Raw genomic sequence first — 26,702 nt, 5'->3', positions numbered from 1 at the left:
TTTTGCTATACGGCACTCCGTTACTTTAACTGACAATTGCACGGTCATGCAGTGCTGTACATAAATTAAATGTATGTTATTTTTTCCCACAAATAGAGCTTTCTTTTGGTGGTAGTTAATCACCACCAAAAGAAAGCTTTATTTATTTACTTATTTTTTTGCGCTATAAAACAAAAACTCCCGTCAATTTTGAAAAAATATATATATTTTTTACTTTCTGTTATAAAACATATCCTATAAGAAAATGTAAAAAAGCTAATTTCTTCATCAATTTAGGCAAATATGTATTCTGCTACATTTTTTCGGTAAAAAAAATCCCAATAAGCGTATATTGATTGGTTTACACAAAAGTTATAGCATCTACAAACTATGGTCTATATACTCTAATTTTTTTTTTTTTTTTATACTAGTAATTGTGGCGACTAGTGACTTATAGCAGGACTATGATATTGCAGCGACCAGTCTGACACTAACTGAAACTGTTGACACTTTGTGGGAACCAGTGACACTAATACAGTAATCAGTGCTAAAAATATGCACTGTCACTGTACTAATGACACTGGCTGAGAAGGGGTTAAACATGTAGGGCAATCAAAGGGTTAACTGTGTGCCTAACCAGTATTTATGTGTACACAGTAGGGTGTCTTTACTAAGGGATGTGCTGGATTTTATTCCCTGCTTTGCAGGGAAACAAAATCCACTGCAGCTTACAGGACGGAGCTCTGCATTGTTTTCAGAGCTCTGTCCTGTGTCTCTCCTCGATGATCAGTGGGTGCCAGTGGTCATCCATTGGTCGGCACCCGCTGATCAGCTTCTGCTGTGACTAATCAAAGCAGAAGCGGCATACCAGTGGGACACACGTACGTGTCTCCTATACAGAAGTGCAGAATAACTTCTGCTATAGGGCAGTCGGCAAGTGGTTGTACCCTAAATCAAACATGCAAATATTGTTTTCATTTACGTTCTGCCTACCAGTGCATGCTACGTTCAAAGCATGCCTCCAGTGATAACTGTCATAGTTGCCAGTGTCCTTATGTCAATTCTCAACTGATCTTTTAAGCACTTAAATAGTTGGTGCCAGCTAGGAGGATAGGAGGGTTTAGTTCTGCTTTAAGCCTCTAGACCTGCATTACGAGCTATGCCTGCCTGTGACAACCACTAGCTTAAAAAAGAATTATTTTTATCTTACGCTACAGATCATATAGATCTGAGAGTGATGTTTTCTTGCTTGGCCTTGCAAGGCATTCACCTTGCAAAATCAGGAACTTTGTACAGTACATCTTATTGCTGAAATCCATAGTAATCATAGTGAAGAAGTGATATACGAAGCAATTTGGTAATTCAGCCAATCAAAGGTATAAATATATGGTGTCCAGCTATTACTGAAACAGGGGTCACTATCACCTACTGTGCATCATTTTTAATGGATGTAGCCTAGCATGCAGGAAAATGTGCTATCTTGTCAAAAACATGTAGAATTTGCATTTTGGTTTTCAGCTCAGGTTCAAAATAGATTTTTATAGTTTATGTCTTAAGCTGCTCCATAAAAGCTAGTTTAGAACCAAATGCCTTTCCTTTGTATTTCGACTGCATTAGCAATACAAATCATCACTTAAATGTCTGTGTTCCATAATTTTTCCATTAATGAAAGACATTAAAGAATGAAAGAAGATTTACTTAGCTTAGTCATTTTAAGCCCATGGCATGGTCTGATCCAATATTTTGCAGAAAATTAAAAATAACTTATGAATGCTATAGATTATTTGGTTCAATAGACAGGCATGGCATGTTCACCCCTCAAAGATGCCACTAGTTTTTGTCCCTTAGCTGAAAATCATGCGACGTATAAAAGACGTGTCTAATTGAAAGAGTTGTTGCTTTTTTCACACAGGGAAAATGAAATATATGAGAAGGTAGGGTTGATTAATGAAAGGAGCATCAAATATGAGCGTTTTGCTGAGAGCAATAGACCAGGCATAATTGTTTGAATTAAACAAGGAATTTGACAGGCTGCTGTGGGTTAGATTTGCTATGTATTTTTTACATGTTTCTAAATCCTTCCTATATAAATATGGCTCCATTGGGCATTTGATATAATCCAAACCAAACTCTCGGATAAGCATACATTGTCTAAATTCATGAGCCATATGTATTTTTACTTGACTCTTGGTGTGCTTTGTATATTTTTTCCAAATATGTGCCATAATCTAGTGTGAAACCCTTTCTGTGTGCAGAAAGACCAGTCACTGTCCCACCTTGTGCAGGGAGACTGGTCTTGTACAGTATATTCACCCCTGTAGTTTTCTGCAGGCAGCTTATAGTGAGTGTTATTAAGGAATATATTTAAATTAACGTTTTTCTGCCCAGAGTTCAGCTTTAAGTAAATAAAGTACACATGATTGGTAAAATACAAGTAAATAAATACACAAGAACTGTTCATTATAATTAAAGTTCACAGATCTACATTTTCTTCTCCCAGTACCACATACACTGACTGCACATATGTCAAAATGCTTTTGGTGAGCAGTTTCTTATATATTTAATAGCTAAAAAACTGCATAAATGTGAAGGTTGCTCCTACACAGTCTGGTCTTTGGAAGTGACCAATTTTGGCATCATACAGTATGCGATGATCAGGGTTCCCTAATGGTTACAATGAAAAAAACATTATAATTATGTAGCTCTACACCCACAGGGGCTGCTAGATATTGCTTGTCCTCTTGTGCTGCCCTGACCCTGGTAACTTCCCAGCCCATCTGACACTTTAGGTTTAGACATTGTGTATGCACTTTTAAATGAATCACAGCCACAATGTAAACTGAATTCAGCAGACTTTCTGTATTAACCAAACAAAAAAAGGTGTATCAGAGCGTCAGTCAGCCAAACCCTGGGACAACACCCAAACTGGTTGAAATGAACACTCACAAGCCTGGTATATACAACTAGCAATCATACAGTAATGAATAATATTATTTATGTACACAGTAATAACAGATACTTAGCAAATGAGTGGTCAAAGTAGCTCAAATGTGTTATCCTGCTACTAAGGGGGAAAGGGGCCAGCCTAGTGGGGCTTTAATCCTAATGAAAGATTTAGCTGTATAGGAACCAGTCACGCTTTCCTACAGTTGAGGAAAAAGAGGAGGTAGCCCGAATGTCTTCACTGGCACGTTGGAGCTCAAAGACGTAGAACAGGGAATCCTCAGATTATAATAAAAGGTTTGATAATCAACAGGGGAAGTGGCAGATCCCCTGACAATCCAGGTTATGATGTCTTCATGCTGTGTCCATGTGTTGTATGTTACTGACAGACAGGGGAGGGTTTGGGCATGAGCCCACTCACCAGATCCTGAAGGAAGCTGGCATTCACACAGGAACCGTTGCAGGGTCTGTACATCAATCAGCAGGTTGCTGTATGCAGTGGATCGGTCAGATGTGGGCTTAGCAGCCTGGGCTAGCACCTGTTGTGTGGTGACCCAATCATCAGCAAGGGAGGTAGGAGGTCCTCAGTGTCGCGCTGCACTGCAGGTGCTCTTGGGCAGGAACAGCGGTGACTCCCTGAGCCGTGGTAGGCCGCAGTCCCAGCACAAGCCTGCTGGGAAAATTCCTTTATAGCTTCTCTCATAATTTCCCAATTTGGTAGGTGGCTTGTTGGGAGATGTAGTCTGAAAAGGGTTCAGTAATTCAGTAATTGCTGCACATGGACTATAAATCCCACAATGCTTTTCTTTATGGCTCAGAAGTGTGATGCAGATGATCGAATTCCAACACTAGAGGGGAAACAGGAGTAGCCTGCAAGGATGAAAAAAGAGTATTCTATATCCATACTACAGTAGCCCGCTCCTGGCTACATCTATAAAAGAAATATTGGTGCTTTTTGCAAAAGTACTTGTTTGTGAAAGCATGTGTATTTCAGTACGAAGCAAACTGCCATTAATAACCTCTGCTGAAAATGGCAGTAGATGCCATAAACCTCCATTTTATTACAGTCCAGGATATACTGTCCATAAACTTTTTTTGCTTGCCATGTCTCCTTTAGTCATCACTCATATTAACCCCTAGTGTCCATTTGATGTATTAGAAGGCAGACTTTTTTTGTGTTGCCGCACATTACTTAATGCAGGCCAACATAACATTGAAGCCTCTTGAGTCTTGAACTTTTAGGAAACCTGCAATGAGAGAATTATACAGGCTGATATTGCCGACCTCATTCTAAAGTGCTAGGTGGAAGAGTGTCTCTGGCTTCAATACTTTATGAGTCGTGAACTGTAACAATCACAGGCCTTCCTTCATAGCCCACCCCAGGAGGCTCAGAATACTCTGTTTCTGCTTTTATTTTTTCCATGCAAATCAGCTGACAGTAACACTGACTGTATGATAGTTCCCTAAGCTAGGTTCAGAAATTGAGTTTTTCTACCTTATGGAGGACGTTATTTTGCAGCGTCTGCACCCATGCAAAAGTGAAGTCAGGGAGAAGCAAAAACTCCTAACCTGCATCCTAATTACTCCAAGTCAGAGACACAAAAAGAACTGAAGCCAGTGGATCATCAAGAAAAATACAGGGAGGAGCCTAGCATTACAAGAAGGAAATAAGAGCAATAGCAGCCTATCTATTTCTTTCAAAAAGGTCTCATTTATGTAAGTTATCTTTTTATTGAACTATTTACAAGGAATAGATACAGTAAAGGTCTCTTTGAACTAGAGGCTATGAGTAGGTCCGATCGATGTGTTAATAGAGCCCAAAACATTTGAATCAAGCATCTGGACTGCATAGGTTGGACTGTTTAAACACTGTGCCAGAAATACTTTACCAATTTGTAAACTGGAACGTAAAAAAGTAAAAGTGTGCAGAAGAGGTGAGGTGGCTTTGCTAGGAGAGATGAGTATGATTAAAAGGAAGATATATTTAGAACAGATGTCAGGAAGTGATGCCAAAAAATAGACAGCAAATTATATGTGCAAATTAATTTTACCTATAGCACAATAATAGGTAGGACTTCATAAGAGCCTTGTTAAAGTGTATCCCTAAGAACAGTAGTAAACTGGCCACTGAAGTCTCTGCTTGCAAAATTATGGGTGTCTTTGTAATAGGGTCAGTGCCTAAAGGCATTTATTTGAAGAGGGCTAAAATTGGAAAAATAAAAATTGCAAACAGGCAGGCTCTTTATTTCTCTTCTGCAATATAATACTCTTGCCAGTCTGTTTGCAATACCCTGTAGAATGTACACTGAGCTGCACATGCACAGCTCAGTTTACATTCCGGCATACTGCATGCACAGTAGTGACATCATCCCACGCTGACCAATCAAGAGAACATAAGACTGACTCCCTGAAGAAGCCAGGGATAAGATGATTGTTCCAGTGAGGAATCTGGTGGTTGTCCGGCCTTTGGAACAGACATAAGTATTTCTGCCCTCAATTCTACTTTAAGAACTGTTTCTCTCCCCACACAAGTCTTTGGGAATGCAAAAGAAGAGGAAGCAAGTCAACTGTACACACAGTAAATTCTGCCTAAGGTTGGGTTCACACTTATGCGAACTGAATGCGGGTTTCGCCACATCTCATTCGCATAACAGGAGACTGTGACCTACTCTCAATGGAGCCGGTTCACACACCTCCAGGGCGGCCACACTCCGCACCGGAAGAGGGTCCTGTGCATTTTTGGCTCAGTTTCAGGTCCGAATTAAGGCATAAATTCGGGCCTGATTCACACCTGAAATGGAGAACAGGACACACTGGAGCCCCCTGCTGTGAGCCGCAGCTGCAGCAGGTGTGAACCCGGCCTTAGACTATTGAAACTCATTTACCAACGTCTTTTATGTCTTACTCTTTACCAACCGATCTACATCTGAAACACGCAATCTAAAAGTATAAAGAAATATTTATCAGTTTTGCTATCATTACCAAAAGGTTAAAGTTCCACAACAGGCCTGAAAAGGGTGGTCTTTTATCATGTAATAAATGTCAATTGTACAACGTTGTATATTTGCCACAAGAATGCTATGCAGCTAGCTAGTGAAAACAAAATGAGATTCTTAACCAAATGTGTGCTATATAGAAATTTTGGGGTTCAAAATATACAGTATATGTGAAATATGTACATAGTCCTGCCATTCACTCCAGTTTTCTGTACAACAGACACACAATTTCCTCTGTCATCTGCCTGCCTGCTCATTAGATGATGATGACGTTAATTATCTAATAATCAGACTAGACTAGGGGTCTTTAAACTATGGACCTCCACTTGTTCAGGAACTACAATTCCCATCATGCCTAGTCATGTCTGTGAATGTCAGAGTTTTACAATGCCTCATGGCATGTGAAGTTCCGCAACAGCTGGAGGGCTGTCGTTTGAGGATCTCTGGACTAGAAAATTAAAGTTGCACAGCTAAACCTGGATATATGCTTGTCACTGACCTAAATATCAGTGTGTAAATACCAAGACTAAAAAAAACCAAATTGCAAAGCATTTGGAAGATAAAAAAATCACAGTTAAGCCTTCTATGTAACAGTTTGACTAGAGATCTGCTTTAACAATATTGATAGACACCATCATTGTATTACATTTAAACATTATAAACTCAACTTTTTTGTAGATCTATATACTAAACAACTAAAATGACCCTTACACATACTGTACAAAATCTCATCTTTTATTTACCTAATTACTTGATTAATTAAATTATTGATTGATTTGTTGATTTATTCTTTTTACAGAAGTTGCAAAGAATCAATACTCCTCACAGTCGTGCAGCCATACCCAGTAAGTAAAGTCACAAAGCATAGTATTTTGCAAGCTGCATAAACAGTATAAATGTTGTCAGTTACAGGCTATTATATGGTTTTATACCTTTTATTCTAATGTGTTACTATCTGCTGATTTCTAAAAACAGGGGGAAAAAATTAAGGAAGGAAAACAATTTAGGAGTTTGAGCACTTGTCTGTGTCTTTCATTCAGTAGAAGATTGAAATAAGGTGTTGAGTTGGTTTTTAAGGACAATTGCTTTGCCTTATTATCATACATATGTCTGGTCTCTCTGTGTGCTGTGACTGAGTGTCTGATTTCTGTGTGTGCTGTGACTGAGTGTCTGGTCTCTCTGTATGCTGTGATTTAGTATCTGATCTCTCTGTGTACTGTGACTGAGTGTCTGGTCTCTCTGTGTACTGTGACTGAGTGTCTGGTCTCTCTGTATGCTGTGATTGAGTATCTGATCTCTCTGTGTACTGTGACTGAGTGTCTGGTCTCTCTGTGTGCTGTGACTGAGTGTCTGGTCTCTCTGTGTGCTGTGACTGAGTGTCTGATCTCTCTGTGTGCTGTGACTGAATATCTGGTCTCTCTGTATGCTGTGACTGAGTGTCTGATCTCTCTGTATGCTGTGACTGAGTGTCTGATCTCTCTGTGTGCTGTGACTGAGTGTTTGGTCTCTCTGTGTGCTGTGACTGAATATCTGGTCTCTCTGTATGCTGTGACTGAATATCTGGTCTCTCTGTATGCTGTGACTGAGTGTCTGATCTCTCTGTATGCTGTGACTGAGTGTCTGATCTCTCTGTGTGCTGTGACTGAATATCTGGTCTCTCTGTGTGCTGTGACTGAATATCTGGTCTCTCTGTGTGCTGTCACTGAGTGTTTGGTCTCTCTGTGTGCTGTGACTGAATATCTGGTCTCTCTGTATGCTGTGACTGAGTGTCTGATCTCTCTGTGTGCTGTGACTGAGTGTCTGGTCTCTCTGTGTGCCATGACTGAAAATGAAGTCTGCCTGTATATGTGCTGTCTGTGTGAAGTGGGGATAGAGGACTGTAAAAGCAAACATAAGAGAAGAGGAGAGAAGAGAGAGGAAAACTGAGAATAGTACAAAGCTGAATGGGGGCAATAACCCAAAAGTGCCTGACAGGAAACATGAATGCTATTCTCTTAGCGAAAGAATATGGGAATGATAGCTATGGGCACTGGAGTGGCCATCTCACTACTGGTTTTGTTGCTGAAATGTGAGGTATATGAGCTGTGAGCTAGGCAAAAGGAAAAAACAAATGGATATGCCAGGGGCAGAGATTGCTCTGTTCAGCCATATTTAGGACACAAGGCAGAATTCCTCAGTGAGAAAGCAACATTGCCTTTAGTATACTAAATACAGAATAGGCTGGGAACATATTTGATTTTAAGTACAGGTGAGACTGCTTGCATATGGCAAACATTTGAACTTTTTTAAAAGGTTGTTTATTGTAAGCTTGTTAACTCCTATTCTAAGCCATCGATTAAGAATCTGGCACTCCTGGCTTTTTCCAGAAGGACTGCATAGTTTCAATAAGCTGTGTTTTAATAAACAGCTTCATCAGAACCTATACACAGTATATTGTATTCATTATTGGTTTTCTAGTCTTGGCAAAGTTTGGTCACCTATACACATACATGAATGTTACGTACTTTCAGTCCCAATTATTGCTAGTTTTGCCTACATTGATTAAAATGTCATCACCACCAAAGAGAAATCAGAATAAATAAAACATTGTAAATATTCTAAATATGTATATACTGTGTTTTTTTCCCCCTAAGTCTCCCAAATCAGCATTTATTAGTGCTGCAAAGAAAGCAAGGTTGAAATCCAATCCAGTGAAAGTTCGTTTTTCGGAGGAAGTTATAATAAATGGACAGGTTTCGGTAAGTACAATGGTTAATATCTTCAGATACCATTATATAACAGCTTTTTTTTCCAAAATATTACTTCAGTTACCAATTAGACACTGGGTTGGTTTACTAAAAAATAAAATGTTCACTTTCCAAAGTGAATGGAAGTGAATGTTTAATTACCTTAGCAGCTAAGGTGACATTAAGGTGATCCTGCTGCAAAAAAGTAACATCAAAGTTGTAGTGCTTATAGTCTCCTTTCCCATAGCTTTAGTTGTCAAATGCTGTTCTGTTCAGTAGAAATGGTCCAGTGAGGTTTGTCTAGAAACTGACACTTCTTGAAGTTTTAAACTTCTGGGTCCCCAGCGGCTCTCACTGAGACCAAATACTCACCAGATTTGATAAAAGTCCACTTCAATTATTCAGACAAGTGCAGATATACTATTTTTTTTTTTTTATTTACTGTGCACAATAATGTATATTCAAATCGAAAACAACTTTTTGTTATCTTCGTAAGGGTCCTTTCACACGGCCGCTCCGCTGCTTAAGTCCGCTGCGGGACTTTTTTTTTTTTTTTTTTCACGGAGCGGATGACATTTGTGTCATCCGCTCCGTGTGCTCGCATATCATCCCATCCGTTTGCGGATGATATGCGGACATAATGTAAGTATATGGCATTGCGGATGTCAGCGGATGACACCGCTGACATCCGATTTTCCTTCCTTACCGTTTTTTACACGGATGAAAAAATAGGGTTCTGTTCCATTCGAAAAAACGGAACAGAACTGAAAGGAGGAAAATCGGATGTCAGTGGATGGTATTCCGCTGACATCCGCAATGCCATTCACTTACATTATGTCCGCAAATCATCCGCAAATGGATGGGATGATTTGCAAACACACGGAGCGGCCGTGTGAAAGGACCCTAAAGCTAAGTCAGCATTCAGTTTGCTCAAAGAACATTCTTAGCTCCTTTAGCTGATCAGCTCCACTGACCATCATTGGTAAATTCTTTTTTTTTTTGTCATCAGATTCACTTAAATTATACATGTTTAATAAATACATTTATTACATGGTTTCAATATGATACATCGCCAACAGTTATCCTAATAATCATATATACTGACTTAAAAATAACTATATTTTTGGCTCAGACTAGCAGGTTGTAAGAGATGAAATAGTAGGGTTTCTCACATAGTTATTGCAAACATCCTATCATCAGTATCAATATAGTCATCTTACAGAAGCTTATTTACACATCACGCCATTATTCTAAGTAAGGTTATGTCCAGGAAATCAAAATGTTCTGTGTAAAAAAGATGGTCCTAGACACCAATGTTTGTGTGAAAAGGGTTTAAATACCAGCGCTATGGAGTTTCAGTACTTTATTGGACTAAAAAAGTGGTGTAAGCTGCCCCCAACCTACCACTGAGGTAGTAGATTAGAAAAAAGGTGCAAGTGATGTTGGGACCGGCGCTACCACATAAATATTATATCTGTGCAATTCCATAAAATGTATAATTCATACCAAAAGTGCATATAGTGCTTATAGTGCAACAATAAAACCAAAGTGCTGCGTGCTAGTAAACCTTCAATACATTAGCATGGGCTGTGCTCAGTGTACCATATCATAAATCACATATGTATATACAAAGTGCTAAGTGCTGTTGATACCAATAACCACGTGTGTGATTGCGTGCTGTAACAAAGTATGGCGCCAGTGGATGCCCCACCGATTGCACCGTTGCTTACCGCACTCTTAGAAAGGTGGCTCAGCACTCCTTGGTCACCATAATGCATTTGTTTTCCAAGGATCCCACTTCCTCCAGTTGCAGGGTGTAGCTATGGAAACGTGCAGCGCACCCTCATATGTCAACTTGTACCTGCTTTATTCATTTCCTTGCTTGCTGAAGCTGGTGTGTTACGGTCCAGGAGCAACTTGAAGCTGCCGGATACAAACTTCTGTTTGCATGGAATTCCTTTTGCCCGGAACCTCCGCCTGCACCGACACCACGGCCACCGCGTCGTTCCATTGGCTGGCGCGCTGATGCTGCTTACCGGTGACGCGCTGCCTGTCGGGATCCGTGGTGTCGGTGCAGGCGGAGGTTCCGGGCGAAAGGAATTCCATGCAAACAGAAGTTTGTATCCAGCAGCTTCAAGTTGCTCCTGGGCCGTAACACACCAGCTTCAGCAAGCAAGGAAATTAATAAAGCAGGTACAAGTTGACATGAGGGTGCGCTGCACGTTTCCATAGCTACACCCTGCAACTGGAGGAAGTGGGATCCTTGGAAAACAAATGCATTATGGTGACCAAGGAGTGCTGAGCCACCTTTCTAAGAGTGCGGTAAGCAACGGTGCAATCGGTGGGGCATCCACTGGCGCCATACTTTGTTACAGCACGCAATCACACACGTGGTTATTGGTATCAACAGCACTTAGCACTTTGTATATACATATGTGATTTATGATATGGTACACTGAGCACAGCCCATGCTAATGTATTGAAGGTTTACTAGCACGCAGCACTTTGGTTTTTTTGTTGCACTATAAGCACTATATGCACTTTTGGTATGAATTATACATTTTATGGAATTGCACAGATATAATATTTATGTGGTAGCGCCGGTCCCAACATCACTTGCACCTTTTTACCAAAGTTTGTGTGCCTACAGTCGCAAGTAAAGCAAATCCGACTCTGGCTGGATATGACTTTAGAAATTATTGGATAACATTGGAAGGGTATTACACATGGTGATAGTTGTCAATATTGTTTTTTTATTTCCTATGGGGAATAATGAGTCTAGATTCTTGTAAGATTGCTACCAGGCAAAATTATGGTGATTATGTTGTACCTTATATGAGGGCATAAACCTTAAAGTGGTTCTAAAGGCTCAAGGTTTTTTACTTCTATGCATTTTATGCATGAACGGTAAAAATTTTCTCTGTGTAGCATCCTCTCAATACTTACCTGAGCCCCATTGCGATCCAGCGATGTGCATGAGAGCCTCGCTCTCCTGGGACTCTCCCTCTTTATTGGCGCCCACTGCTGTCAATCATACCTAGTGAGCCAATGAAGAGAGAGAGAGGGGATGGGGCTGAGCTGTGGCTCTGTGTGTAAATGGGCACGCAGAGCAGCAGCTCGGGAGCTAGCCTGCATGGGAACCCCCATTGCTGACTGCTTGCTGTCGGGGCACTTGGCAGGTGGGAGTGGCCAGGAGCACCGGTGGGGCGGGGGGCTCAGAGAAGAGGGGGATCAGGGCTGCTCTGTGCAAAACTACTGCACAGAGCGGATTTGTTTTTTTAACCTCCCTGGCGGTACGATTATGTCAGGAATTCTGTACCAAAAGCAGTACAATTTTTTGCATGGAAATTTGGCGTTATGTATTATAGGCCTACAATTCTTAGTAATTACTGACTTAAACCTGACCAAAACAAGACTCTAGTAGACATCCCAGATGTGATAAATTTGAAACACAAACGCATGAATTATAATCTAATCAATAATATAATTTTATTATATAATAAATAATATATATATTTTTATATATATATATATATATATATTATATAATAAAATTAGATTATTGATTAGATTATAATTCATGTGTTTTATATATATATGTGTATATATATATATACATGTGTGTATATACATGTGTGTATATATATATATATGTGCATATATATACACATATATATATATATATATATATATATGTGTGTATATATATATATATATATATATATATATATACATGTATATATATATATATATATATGTGTGTGTGTGTGTGTATATATATATACATACGTGTGTATATATATATATATATATATATATATATATATATACACATATATATATATATAAATATATATATATATATATATATATATATATATATATATATATATATATATATATATAATATAAATGTTATGTGTTTGTGTTTTGTGCAACATTCAACGTTTGAATTTCCCTCCCTAGTTCTGCTCCAATGCAGCATTGCTGCTGCAGGGAACGGAACTAGGAAGTGATCACACCGACGGAGGACGGACGAGCGGCGGGGATCTCGGCTGGTGATCACAGCAATGAGAGCTCATCGCTGGATCGTCAGGAGAAGGTAAGAGACACCACTGCGCGCTCTGCACATCCACCCCGAGCTTGACTCGGGGATACCGATAACAGCATGGAAAATCCACCCCGAGTCACGCTCGGGGATACCGCTAGGCAGGTTAAAGCTGGCTATACACAAATAGTTTTTTTAAAAGATGTTTGTACAAAAATTCATATCAACATTTGTAGGAAAATGATCAGTACATTTGATGACTTGATCAATGTTGTTGGAAAGTAGTTTAAAGTTTTGTTTGCTTTTAACATTTTATTTTAGAAAGAATGGACCCGAATAAACACCACATTCGCTATTAGCATTTAAGAAACATTTTGCATCCTGCTACTTTGAACTTTCTTGTCACTGTAGATAAAAATGAACGTCAACTTGATACCACTAATAATTGAAATCAAAATTTTTGGGAGAATTAGAAACCTTGTCATGTTTTATTGCTGTCTGGTTTCCTGTTTGAGAGATATTGGGGTTGATTAACTAAAACTAGAGAATGCAAAATCTGGTGCAGCTCTGCATAGAAACGAATCAGCTTCCAGGTTTTATTGTGAAAGCTTAATTGAACAAGATGTAGTTAGAAGCAGAATTGCTACCATGCACAGCTGCACCAGATTTTGCACTCTTCAGTTTTAGTAATTCAACCCCATTGCCACTATCACTTCCTGTATTTTTGATGGGTTTCAGAGATAACAGGAAGCAGAGCTAAAACCTCCCACTTAGGCCTTGTTTACATCTGTGCATTTAATAAAAAGTTCTGCATACTCCATCTTTGATATGCTTTTATCAAATTGCATGTTCTATAGAGTTCAATTGTAACTTCATGTAAAACGTGCCTTAAACACAGTGCATCATTAGGCTAAATTTAAACAATAAGAAAATAAAATCTGAGGTCCTGCCTGCAGATTGATTTTCTAACCTATCCTAGAAAAATGACAGCTAAAACCTGCATTCCACATAGTTTATATCATTTGCTCATTGGCCCTGTTGTTGTTGTTCTGTATTCTCTCCATTGCACTTTTGGCCTCATTTCCTCCTATTACTCTTGCTATATGAGGTATTCATTTCTAATAGTGTTCTTAAAGGGTCATGCAGATTTAATAGATGAAAAAAACACCAGATGATGAGAAAACTCAAATTATGATGCAAAGCATATGCGTAAAATTGTGGTATGTGAAGATCACATTGCCATTAAATAAGCGAGATAATTGTGTTTCTTTGGATCAGCGTGTACAAATATTTTTAGAACCTGACTTTATGCGCAAGAAATCATGTGATGATTTGTTGACAGGAATAGAAAGCTTGTTTCAAGCTTCAATAAGAAAAATAATCGCAAAAGAGAACTAGGGCTATTGGAAGCTTTGCTTAGGCTTATCTGACTCACTGCTGCAACAAAATCTGCTATTAATTAGTGAATCACCAACTTTAATACAATTCATAGTGTTGTGATAAGAAGCCAAGCAACACGTTAATAGCCTTCATACCACTGAGTTTAAAACAAGAGAAAAACACCCACAGACTCCCCGCAGCACACAGTACATTTTCACTTAAGCAGGCAATATTTTTAACCCTTGTCATCTAATTGTCATTTTACAATGACAGAATTTAAAATGGAATTCCCAATGCTAATATTCATTTCTTCTGATTAAATCTCTTGCCAAATATTTTTTTACTGATAAATAAAAAAATCAGACACTGGGTCCTGCTTCGGACCTTTCCTGTGCTCAGTACACACTCATCTGTCTTAGGAGACAAACATTGAAATACAATGTAAAATTTTACAAAAATGTCCCTAAATTAAGTCATTTTGTCATATATTACCATCTGTGAAAATTTGGATATCTTCACTGCAGTTCCCAATACAAGGAGGGAATTGCTTTTCAAAAGTCTCTTTCCAAAGAAAAAAAAAAAGCATGAACACTTTGCAAATGCAGATTTTAATAATGCTCCTGTAAACAAATGCCTTGTGTAAATGGGATAACCCAGAATTCCTTTAAGTACTTACCTCAAATATCTCTGACAAACTTAAAGTGACTCTTTCACTTTAACCAGAAAAGCTGCAAACAGGTGTTTCTTGGCCCTGTTCCTCTTTCTCTCTCTGCCAACTTTCCCACCCACTGCTATTACCGGCAGTCAAAATGACAGCTGGGAATTGCCAAGTGTTACAAAGTAGGAGCCGCTCTTAGAAAGCAGCTATTCTTGTATAAAATGTCTCAGTCTTTAACCACCTCAATACAGGGCACTTAAACCCCCTTCCTTCCCAGACCAATTTTCAGCTTTTAGCGCTGTTGCAATTTTAATGACAATTGCGCGGTCATGCAACGCTGTACCTAAACCAAATTTGTGTAATTTTTTCCCCACAAATAGAGCTTTCTTTTGGTGGTATTTGATCACCGTCAGGTTTTTTCTTTTTTGGTGCACAAATAAAAAAAGACTGAAAAGTTTGAAAAAAAAAAAAATTTTTTTTTGTTTAGGTTATAAAATTTTGTAAATAGATATGTTTTTCCTGCACTGATGAGCACTGATGATGCCGCACTGACAGGCACTGATGAGGAGACACTGATGGGGTGGCACTGATGGAGTGGCACTGATGGGGTGGCACTGATATGCAGCACTGATGGGCACTGATAGGTAGCACTGATATGCAGCACTGATGGGCACTGATATGCGGCACTGATAGATAGCACTGATATGCAGCATTGGTGGGCACTGATAGGCAGCACTGATGGGCACTGATAGGCAGCACTGATGGACACTGATTGGCGGCACTGGTGGGCACTGATAGGTGGCACTGTTGGGCGGCACTGATCGGCACTGATGGGTGGCACTGATCGGCACTGATGGGGGGCACTGATAGGCAGCACTGGTGGGCAATAATGGGCACTGGTGGGCGGCACTGATAGATGGCAATAACGGCACTGGTGGGCAGCACTGATAGATGGCATTGGTGGGCAACACTGATAGGGAGGGCACTGGAGGGCTCTCTGAGCCCTGCTTGCCATCCCTGGTGGCCATGGTGGGCATCCCTGGTGGTCATGGGTGGGCATCCCTGGTGGCTTAGTGGCACCCCTCCCCCCCCCCCCCAGGGCTGCACTGGTAATCAATGTTCTGATTACCAGCACAGACCCCCCCTGTGATCAGTGAGTAATTAGAAATGCTCACTGATCACTCCCGCAGCAGCACCGATCATCCCTCTTCTCCTCACTGACAGGATCTGTCAGGAGGAGAAGAGATCGAAGCCGTCACAATGGCTCTATTTACATTACATGACGGCTGTGATTGGACACAGCCGTCATGTGATCAGGAGGGCCAATCACAGGGCCCTCCTGCCGAATGATGTTGCTCTGTGTCCGAGGGACACAGGCACATCGAGATCGGGCCGCTGCGCATGCCCGCGGCAGCGCGATCTCTCTCCTTCTGAAGGACGTTCCGGAACGTCCATTCAGAAGGAGGAGACTCCCGCCCGGCCGTATATCTACAATGGCCCGGGTGGGAGGTGGTTAATATTAGTTATGAGAGTTCTTATTATTTTTTAGAAATAATATTTACATTTTTAATTTTTTATATTCTTCTCAGCACTGCAACAAAAAAAATTGCCAAATTGGGGGAAAAGGGGATAAAGCACTATAAGTTTACAAATAACGATTGCTTTATTTCTTTATAAGTTTATGTGTTTTTGCAATTCTTTCTTGGAATTTTTTAAATGTGAGATATTTGTAAATTTTATATGCAAATAAAATAAAAATTTAAATTGAAAAAAAAAAAATTGGGGGGAAAAAAGCATTTTTTTCATTTGCAAATAACTTGATTGTTTTCTATGTTCCTTCTGTGGGGACTTCCATAACTTTTATTTGTACCTGTCACTGGGACAGGAAGTAAGGGAGAAATGTTCCAACAAAGACCCAAGCAGGAATAAAAATTCTGTTTTTAATAAAGAAGGCTTATTGCCTTTGCCAGGGTCTGTGTTACTTTGGGGGATTTCCCCTCACTTCCTTTCCCAGTGAATCCCCATCAAGATATGACAGGGTGTCACTGGAAAAAGAAGTGAGAATACAAATACAGACAGTAAAAAAAAAAAAACAGACCAAGGTTCAGACTTTCAATCAAAGGCAAACTTTATCTAACACATGAGGCAGGAAAAGTCCCAGGAGTTTATTCTAAAGTAGAAAAGTAATGAATTTGGACTTAGTTTTAGACGCTTTTAGACGCTTCTACGCAAGATATTTATAATGCATTGTGTACAAATATAGGGTATGTCCCCTTATATTCTTTTATAATATATTTTCAGCTATGTTAACTAATGTATTTCATTCAGCTCTTTTACATCTGTTTGACCTACTCAGTTCTAAAAGCTTACCTGAGTTTTTCTTTCTTATATTTCACAGGAAACGGTCAAAGATAATTCCCTTCTATTCATGCCAAATGTCCTAAAGGTGTACTTGGAAAATGGACAAACCAAATCTTTTCGCTTTGACAATGGCACTTCTATAAAGGTAAGGTTAAGGTTCCTCATTTATTGCCTATGCTTAATTCTTTTCTGACTGCTTCTATAAAAAGAGACACTTTTTATCTTTTAAAGTGGAAGTAAACCCTCCTATCATTTTCAGCCAAGGAGGCTGCCATCTTGGCCTCTGTTTGACCTTCAACTGCCATGGTGCTGCACATGTGATCAGTTATGACACCAGCCATTGGATGGTTTGACAGTTTGGTTGAGAGCACAACCAATGTGAGACTTACATTTACGGCACATGCCGGAAATGTAACTGTTTTTTGAAACTGTCAAATCGAAGGGTTTACTTCCGCTTTAAGGTGCCAGAATTGAACCCAGATTAAAACCTACTAAGCATTATAATACATTTAGAACTGCATTGACTTTCAATCTACTAAAAATCTTAATCAGCTCTTTACCAAATTCATCTTGGGTTCCAATCACATGCCATTGTAAATATGGTAAAACCACAAAAGCATTTGAGAGCAGCAGAAGTACAGATACAGTATGTGCATTAATTGCCCCTTATTCTCATGTGCGTTTTTATTATTAGAGTAATGGAATCATCACTAGCCGTGCAGCATTGTATTTTTTTTTAATCAGTCCATTCAACCATTACCTGTGTAGACATAAGCTGGTTTGTGTCCTAGGCTTTGTGGCAGACAGCTGTTCTTCTCTAATTTTCTAGGTGACCCTGGATTGTAACCTTTTGTTCTTTAGTTATAGTCGTTGTTTTAATGGGTTTCAGGCCCAAGGTACAGCTCTGTAAAGCACGGTAATAACATGCTGTTATAGTGTTATAGCCATTCTCTTCCAAATGCTCGCTTTTCACCCTTCCAATACTTGACCTTGCAGCAAGACAAAAACTGCCATTGTGTTTATATTTCTCAAACATCCTCTTTTAAAAATGCCAACTTAAAGAGAGGACACAACATCATTTTGAAGTGCACCCATACTGACAATTTAAAGTATTTCTAAAATGAAAAGCTTTTTACCTATTCTCTGCAAAAAAACCTCCTCACTTACTGTCCTTCCCCACCCCCACCCCTTCCCCCCACATCCTTAAACACCTACCCAACTCCTGTCACCACTCCAGCACTGACTTGGCTGCAGCATCACTCCTCTTACTTCCTGCCTTCACAGGAGAAACTGAGGGCAGTCGGGAGTCATAAGCTCCTGTTGCTGTCAGTCAAACTCCTGTGAAAAGGGAGCAGGGGGCGTGCCTTACCAGCACTGTGTGTGTCTATGGAAGCACACATCCCAGATTGGCAGCGCACAAGTATGGGTGACTCCTTAGCACCTGGCTTGCTAAGGACATACCCTAAGCAGTGAGAAAAGGAAAGCACTGGTGGGGGACTACTAGAAGAGGATGTAAGGGGCATCTCTGTCCAATATTTATACACAGAGCAGGTAAGTATAACATATTTTTATGTCTTTTTTTATCATTTAGTATCACTTTAGGAACTTTCAACAGTAAAGTAATTGAAAATGCTAGTTGTTTGGCTTTTATGCTGACCCACTGGCTTCACAACTTTTTGAGTCACTGACTTAGAACAAGTATGTGAATCAAGTCAGAGTAAAGTAGTCTTTATCTGCATACTTGCTTTTTTGTCAGTAATGCAGTAAACAAATAAAAATAAGCATGGCAACCAGGCAACTAGCATTTCAATGTTATTATCATACTGGTCTTTCTTAACCCTTTTGCAGCCATAGATGTTTTAACATTTTTACTGAATATCAGGTATAACCCCTAAAACTGTGAATGGTGACCATAGAATTGTTGTTCTCACTGAAGCTTGCATGGGATGCCTAATACATGTGGTGCATTGTTTTTTATATACTTAGGCACACCTATCATGTTTGTTTACATTCCTGTGTATTTGAGGGAAGGGAGTTTTAACATTTTTGTTGGTGGTTTTTATTGACTGCGTATAACTTTAATTTATTCAACTTTTTTACTTAATTTTTTTGCTATTACATATATGATAGTATATGTGGAGTAAAAGTTTATCTTTAATGAGACATTAGAGGTCTATGAGACCCCTAATGCCACCCCTACACTCTGTTGAAGCTAATGATGCCCAGAGTCTGCTTAATTAACATCTTCCCCTGCAACAGCAGCATAGAAATTACAGCTCTGAAACTGGAAGTGACAATTTCCAGGTTCAGTCATCAGACTTAGCCGTAAATTATGTAAATATCCAAGCACATTTTGTACACCAGAAGCTCTCCCTCCTTCTCTCTCCCTCTTCCCCCACCGTCTCTTCCTTTTCCCATCCGTCTCTCTCTCTTCACGCTCCCCCCCTCTTCTCTCTCCCCCTCACTGTCTCCCTCCCCCTCTCTCTCACCTGCCCCCCTCCTCTCCCTTTCTTTTTCTCTCTCTTCTCTCTCCCCCTTTCTCCTCCCACTCTCTTATTTACCCCCCCCCCCCCTGCAGCCAATCTGCCACCTAGGCTGCATAAGTGACACATGATTTGTTGCAGCCTAAGGCAGCCCATAGATGATTCGCTTTTCTTTCCTTCCATCTCTGGAAAAGTGCTTGATTCCCCCATCAACAGTCAGTGTTGATGTGGGAATGGCTCTTGCAGTGCTATTGTGTTCTGCTAGCGGGGGGTATGGAGAGCCTTCATGGCCAGGAGAATACAATGATTACTGCTAGCAGCTATACCTGCCCGCAGTAATAAATATAAAAAAAAAGTGACAGACTGGTTATACCCAAGTGAATCGATGGATCTTGGGTACAATCAGCCTGTCTATTCATGGCAAAAATCTTTTTCAGTCCCTGCTGAACCTGGACAGATTTAAATCCATGTATGGCTAGCTTTAGTAATATCAGCTTTGCTGCAACAATCCATGTGTCACCACAACATAGGTGGCAGATAGCTTTTGCAACATAGGTGCCATATGCAAAACATCTACCTTTGTATATATTGTATGTTTTATAACTGAAATACCTCAGGTTTCTGGTTAGGTCAGCACAATACTGATTTTGTCCTCTGACATGTTTCTGCTTTTGTTAGTATTGTTTCTGCTTTTGTTATTGGTTGTGTCCGTACAGTGCTGATTGTGTCCTCAGACATATGTTTGGCTGTCAGTATGGTAATGATTGCATTGGTAGACATTCTTCTGGTTTCAGTGGAGTACTGATTGTGTCCTGTGCATGTGTCCATAGGATACTGATTGTGTTTCTGTGGACATTTCTGGCTGTGTCAGTTTGGTACTGATTATTACGTTTCTGTATACTAATTGTGTTGTCTCTGACAATATGTTTCCGCTTGTGATTTATTTGGTTATAATGTTGCAAATGGTGTTAAATTAGATTCTGTACATTGCGTTGATTAGAAGGACAAAAGGTTGCTGGCCTAGGGGTGAAGGAAATATTAACCTTCCCCAATAGCCAGTATAGAATATATATAAGCAGCCCCAGCCTGAGAAGGCAAGAAGGAGATGAGCTGCAGTTGCCGCTCTGTAACCTCCTTACCTATTGCCACATTTGGCCTAGACCAGGCAAGAGAAGCAATGTTTGATACAATACAGTCATCAGGAATGCCCTTTTGTTTTTGCCTCCATGTAGTCAAAGCAGTGCTGTTTGTTTAGAGCAGTGTTTCTGAACCTTTTTTCCCATCAAGGCATCCTTTAAGACTCTGCACAATCTCGAGGCACCACATTCTAAAATGTAAAAAATTAAATGAATAGTTTGACACAATGCAGCAGCATTCACACACATAGGACATCCAATGTTAGAAGTTATGTATTCTTTCAAAGCAAACCCACCTGCACACTGGTAATGACTACTTTTCTCCCCCTAGGTTCTTTCCCTCACATAGCTAATGTGACCCTAGTCATGACAGACGGGGACAGGGAGAGGCAAACAATGACAAATTGATTGTAAGGACAGCATTGACTAGAAGAATGTAATCAGGGCTCAAAATTTTAAGTCCTGAGCTTCTAGCCAGTTCCTAAAAGTAACTCGCCCCCCCACCCTGCTCCGCCCCTCCCCTACACATGCCCTAGTAAATTATCTCATGAAATTACACTATTAAATGTTTTGTGCAGAATAAAGTTACAAAAATAAATATTAACAACAACAAGTTTAACAATATTAACACAAAATATATCGGTACCCATCAGTACAGCCTCATCAGTGTCCATCAATGCAGCCTATCAGTGCCCATCGTTGCTGCCTCATCAGTGCCCATCAGTTCAGCCTTATCGGTGCCCATCAGTGCAGCCTATCAGTGCCCAACAGTTCATTCTCATCAATGCCCATCAGTGCAGCCTATCAGTGCCCATCAGTGCAGCCCCATCAGTGCCCTCCAGTGCAGCCTTATCAGTGCCCATCAATGCAGCCTATTATGGGCCCATCAGTGTAGATTTAATAGTGCCCATCACTGCAGCCTATTATTACCCATTCATGCAGCCTCATCAGTGCCCATCAGTGCAGCCTCATCAGTGCCCATCAATGCAGCCTATCACTGTATGGGGATCACAGGGAGGAATTGGGAGGAGAGCTGGCCAGATCACACAGAGAGAGGATCGCCCGCTGTGACACAGCTTTCAACTGAAACGCGGGGCGCTGTCAAACAAAGTCCTGTTTCCTGGACCGGCTCCTATGATAGACAGCACACTGATTGAATTTTCCAGCATTGGACCAGTGTGCTGTCTATCATAGGAGCCAGTCCAGGAGGCAGGACTTTGACAGCGGCCGGCATTTCAGATCCAAGCTGTGTCACAGTGGGATATCCTCTCTCTCTCTCTCTATGATCCTGTCAACCTCCAGACAGTTTCCTGGCTGATCACTTCTGGCAATAGTGGTGTGGCCTTTTTTACAGAGCATCAGAGCAGCCCAGGGGGAAATTGCCTCCCTGCTCCCCGGTCGAGTCTGCCCCTGTTTCACACTTACCCTCAACTTATGTCCACTTGCCCAATGCAAGCAGGCAAGTGGAAATTTTGAGGTCTGTGCCTTTTTGGAACTAAAAGGCAGGCTTAATCCACTCCTGGCTGGTATACAATTTTTGGGCTCCCCTGAAGAAACCTGGAGACCCACCAGGGTGCCTTGGCAACTTGGTTGGAAAAGGCTGGAAGGAAGGAATCTCCTGCAGTGTTGGCAAACCACAGTCCAGCTAGCCCTATCTTTGGCCACAGAGCAACTATGTGTACTACTATAACTTCTGTTTCAGTTGCATGCACTGCTATTACCTCCTACCCCACACCACCATTAAAAAGGTGTGTGTATAATATGCTATACTGTCATGATATAATGTGCTGTTGTGGCCTGTATAATGTGTAGGCCTGTTACTATGAAGCAATGTTCCTAAAAAAAAAGCAGTATTTACACATCCACTGTATACACTGGAGCACTATGTGCACTCCGATGAGAAAGGCCAAGCTATTATTTTTGTAGTGAATTCAAGTGTCCTAGTTTGATCCTGTATAACATGATCTTCCCCTGATCAAGCTGACTAAGATCAGCTTGGGCAACATGGATTCAATTGTGTCCTATTACTACCTAAAATGTGTAGGTAGCTTTTCAGTGCCATCTAGGTGGTAAAGTGGATAATCTACAGATACAATGGCATTTGCTGTTGACATTTGGGAATAGTTTGGAACTTGTCACTTCTTGTGCTAATAGTTTCCAAATTTTATCCTGATATCCTGATGGTACATCCTGTATATTTGTTGGTTAGTTAAAAAATGCAGATTTATTCAAAGAGCATTGCAATAAGTGCTATAACCACCAAGAATCGATCAAAAGTAATCTTTTACTGAACTGACTTCAGTGACCTGAAATCTGATAAATTAATATCCAGGACTGCACTTAGCACATTATTGTTGCTCTTTGCAAAGGTTTACTGAATAAACCTGACCAAGATATTTGAAATAGCTATGATAAAAACAATAAGCATTTAATAAAATTTACAGTGATTTCCATGCAGCCCAAAAAAAAATGCATTACAGAAATAACAAACCATTAGCATACTGTTAATTTATTTATGACAAAACACATGTAGTATATGTCAGGACACTTATATAGGAACCTTATTCCAAAAAAGGTGCTAACTTATAAGTCAGTCAGAATTTACATGGATGTACTATGAATAATAGCACTTACCATTGAGGGTTAGAGGGAAACTATAGTCCTCTAAATGTTTTTTAGATACAGTATACATGTGAAAGAGATTGATTTAATGAAAACAATCCATGTATGTTAATCAAGATCCTTGTCCCTATGTATAGTTTGTAATCATCTCTGCACATGGGAGCAGCCTTTTTAATCCTCTTATGTTACTGCTGATTGAAAACAATAAACTATCTCATGTAATGGTTGGTGGACAGAAGGCATGTGTTCTAGTATGGAGCGCAGTTTTTCATGCATAGTCAGACATACTATTTACTTTAGTAAGGCTGGTAGGTATTATATTGTGCCTTATTGATTCATTTGGAGTTTGAATTTTCAGAACAAGTTCACTTTAATTTTTGAAAAAGGCCAAAAACATTAAACTTCAGATGAAACTCTTTTCTCCTGTTCATGTTAGGCAGTAATTAGAATTGCTATTATAAGTAGATTATGTGCTAATATCCTACTATTAAGCAGAATCACATTCCTGATCAACTGTCAACACTTGGATTTGAAGATGACATTAAAGTAGTTTGGTCCTAGAATCCGCCACTGTCTTATTAACAGAAGCAATGAGTTCCTAAGCTTCATAGTACAACTAGCAATGTTTAATTGGCGCTGTAATCTACCTAATCTAAAATATGTCTATCTCATTCTCCATTACATGTTTCATTGTACTTAGCATTTCCTGTTTAACGATCTATGCCATCTGTCTTTGGAACATCCAGAAGCAAAGCTTTGTAGTGCAGATGAAAATGGACACATTTTTTTCACACATATATTATCAACTTCTGGGGAAATTGAACATTATTTTACTGTTCTTGCTGTTAATCATTTTTTATATTTCTTTCAGTATGGTGATACATTTCTCTATAAAAAAAATAAAAAATGTATATATACAAAATAACCTGCGGAAAGAGTGATTTGGAAAAAGGGATAGATAGATAGATAGATAGATAGATAGATAGATAGATAGATAGATAGATAGATAGATAGATAGATAGATAGATAGATAGATAGATAGATAGATAGATAGATAGATAGATAGATAGATAGATAGATAGATAGATAGATAGATAGATAGATAGATAGATAGATAGATAGATAGATAGATAGATAGATAGATAGATAGATAGATAGATAGATAGATAGATAGATAGATAGATAGATAGATAGATAGATAGATAGATAGATAGATAGATAGATAGATAGATAGATAGATAGATAGATAGATAGATAGATAGATAGATAGATAGATAGATAGATAGATAGATAGATAGATAGATAGATAGATAGATAGATAGATAGATAGATAGATAGATAGATAGATAGATAGATAGATAGATAGATAGATAGATAGATAGATAGATAGATAGATAGATAGATAGATAGATAGATAGATAGATAGATAGATAGATAGATAGATAGATAGATAGATAGATAGATAGATAGATAGATAGATAGATAGATAGATAGATAGATAGATAGATAGATAGATAGATAGATAGATAGATAGATAGATAGATAGATAGATAGATAGATAGATAGATAGATAGATGATTGTTTAGATTTAGCTGTTGATTGTCTTGCACTGACATTGTTCTATTTTTATAGGATGTTATTATAACACTCCAAGAAAAGCTTTCGATAAAGTGCATTGAGCACTTTTCTCTGATGTTGGAGCAGAGGACAGAAGGAGCTGGAACCAAACTTCTCTTATTACATGAACAGGAGACTCTAACTCAGGTTTCTAAATCTTACATAGTATTTAACTTAACACGTTCAAGCTGGATGCGGCAAAAACAATATTACAGCTTGGTGTCCAACTGGTACAGTGCCATTTGTGGCTTGCTTACAGGCAAGGCCACTGATAAGGTAGTACAGCCAGTCCTGTTGTACCTGGCCCGGCCCTATCAGCTCAACAGTGGGGCTGGGCAGCTTTACAGTTCATTTATTTAAAATAAAAAACAGGGCTTTCTAAAGACCTGTAGGAGCATCAATCTCAGTTTGATCAGATGCTTTGGAGGCTAGAGGAGAGATATGGGGTCTAATAGACACCAGATATCTCCATGAAGAGGACCTGTCATGGCTCTTGCTATTATATGTTCAAAGCCGGGATGGAGGAGGGACCAGGGTGGGTTCAAAGAGGCCCCTGAAAGGTTGACTGTACGGGGCCCCATGATTTCTAACAGGAGCTCTGCTTACAAGAAATCAAATACCAATTGATTATTAATGGAATATCATCAAAATGGAGACTACAATGTGCAAAACTAAAAATAAAAGTTACAATTTTAAAACCACAATGTGTTCCTCCAGGGCTTTGATAAATAAATAAATATAAAATCTGAACAGTGTCCAAAATATCCACACGATGTGTCCTTCCAAATAAGCTGTGTCACATAACGTTCCACAATTCCGCTAGTGCTCCCATTGATTCACCTCACCAGAAATACTGTATTTTTTGGCGTATAAGACTACTTTTGAACCTCAAAAAAATCCCCCAAAAATGGGGGGTCATCTTATACGCCGAGTATAATATCTCCAAGGTAACCTAAGTATAAGTATTACCGTTAGATGAAAATTAGGGCAGTTGTCTTATACGCCCAGTCGTCTAATACGCTGGAAAATACGGTACATGCCTCTCTTTATATCAGACAGGCATATAGCACTTTAAAATAAAGATCACAAGGTACTAGCAGCTCCAAACCATATCTCTTTACTCACGCTTCATACACCAGTATCCACATGTATAGAATGTATAAAGATAGAAACATGATAAAACATATAGGCATATCGCAACCTGCAGGGTCACAGTCCCGCTCGGGGTTTCACCAGTCACCACACAGTTCAGGGCCCGTTTGAAGTCACATCCAGTACATTTTGTCATATCCGACTTTCTCAAGGATATTAATTGTGGAAGATTGTGTGGATATTTTGTACTTATTTGGACACTTTTCAGATCTTTCTTTATTTATTTATCACATCGCTGCAGAGAACACATTGTGGTTTTGCACTTATTATGTTTATTTTTAGTTTTGCACACTGTCTCCATTTTGTTAATGTTTTGGGGGGGTTGTTAATGTGGCAGCAGTGATAATATTTATTTTAAAGACTGTTATTTGCTTTTGAGGTCTATACACATATTTTTTACCTTTATGCTCCATTTGGGTAATATACAGTATCTTTATTGCTACTATTTTGTTTTTTTGTACATTCACCTCAGCACAGGGTAAGGAGTTATTAAAATGAATGTAGTATACAATATAAAAGTGTGAAAGAAAGTCTAACCTATAGTTAACTCTTCCCACTCGCAATCTGTATATTAGGGTTCCCCAGCACTATGCCCATTTGC

At 39.4% G+C, this 26,702-nt stretch overlaps 1 protein-coding gene across 4 annotated transcripts in view; it reads left to right on the top strand.

Annotated features, from left to right (window-relative positions):
* Positions 1 to 26,702, top strand: part of FRMPD4 (FERM and PDZ domain containing 4) — a 587,249-nt gene that overhangs the window by 516,419 nt on the left and 44,128 nt on the right. For all 4 annotated transcript variants that reach the window (XM_082245219.1, XM_082245220.1, XM_082245221.1 and 1 more), the window contains 4 exons: positions 6,718 to 6,763; positions 8,552 to 8,656; positions 17,129 to 17,236; positions 24,965 to 25,096. In XM_082245219.1, the coding sequence (XP_082101345.1) occupies positions 6,718 to 6,763; positions 8,552 to 8,656; positions 17,129 to 17,236; positions 24,965 to 25,096 (391 nt within the window). The remainder of the gene's footprint in view (positions 1 to 6,717; positions 6,764 to 8,551; positions 8,657 to 17,128; positions 17,237 to 24,964; positions 25,097 to 26,702) is intronic.

The sequence above is a fragment of the Pelophylax lessonae genome (assembly GCF_965119305.1).
Source record: "Pelophylax lessonae genome assembly, chromosome: 2".
Classification (NCBI taxonomy): domain Eukaryota; kingdom Metazoa; phylum Chordata; class Amphibia; order Anura; family Ranidae; genus Pelophylax; species Pelophylax lessonae.
This window is presented reverse-complemented; position numbering and strand designations above follow the sequence as displayed.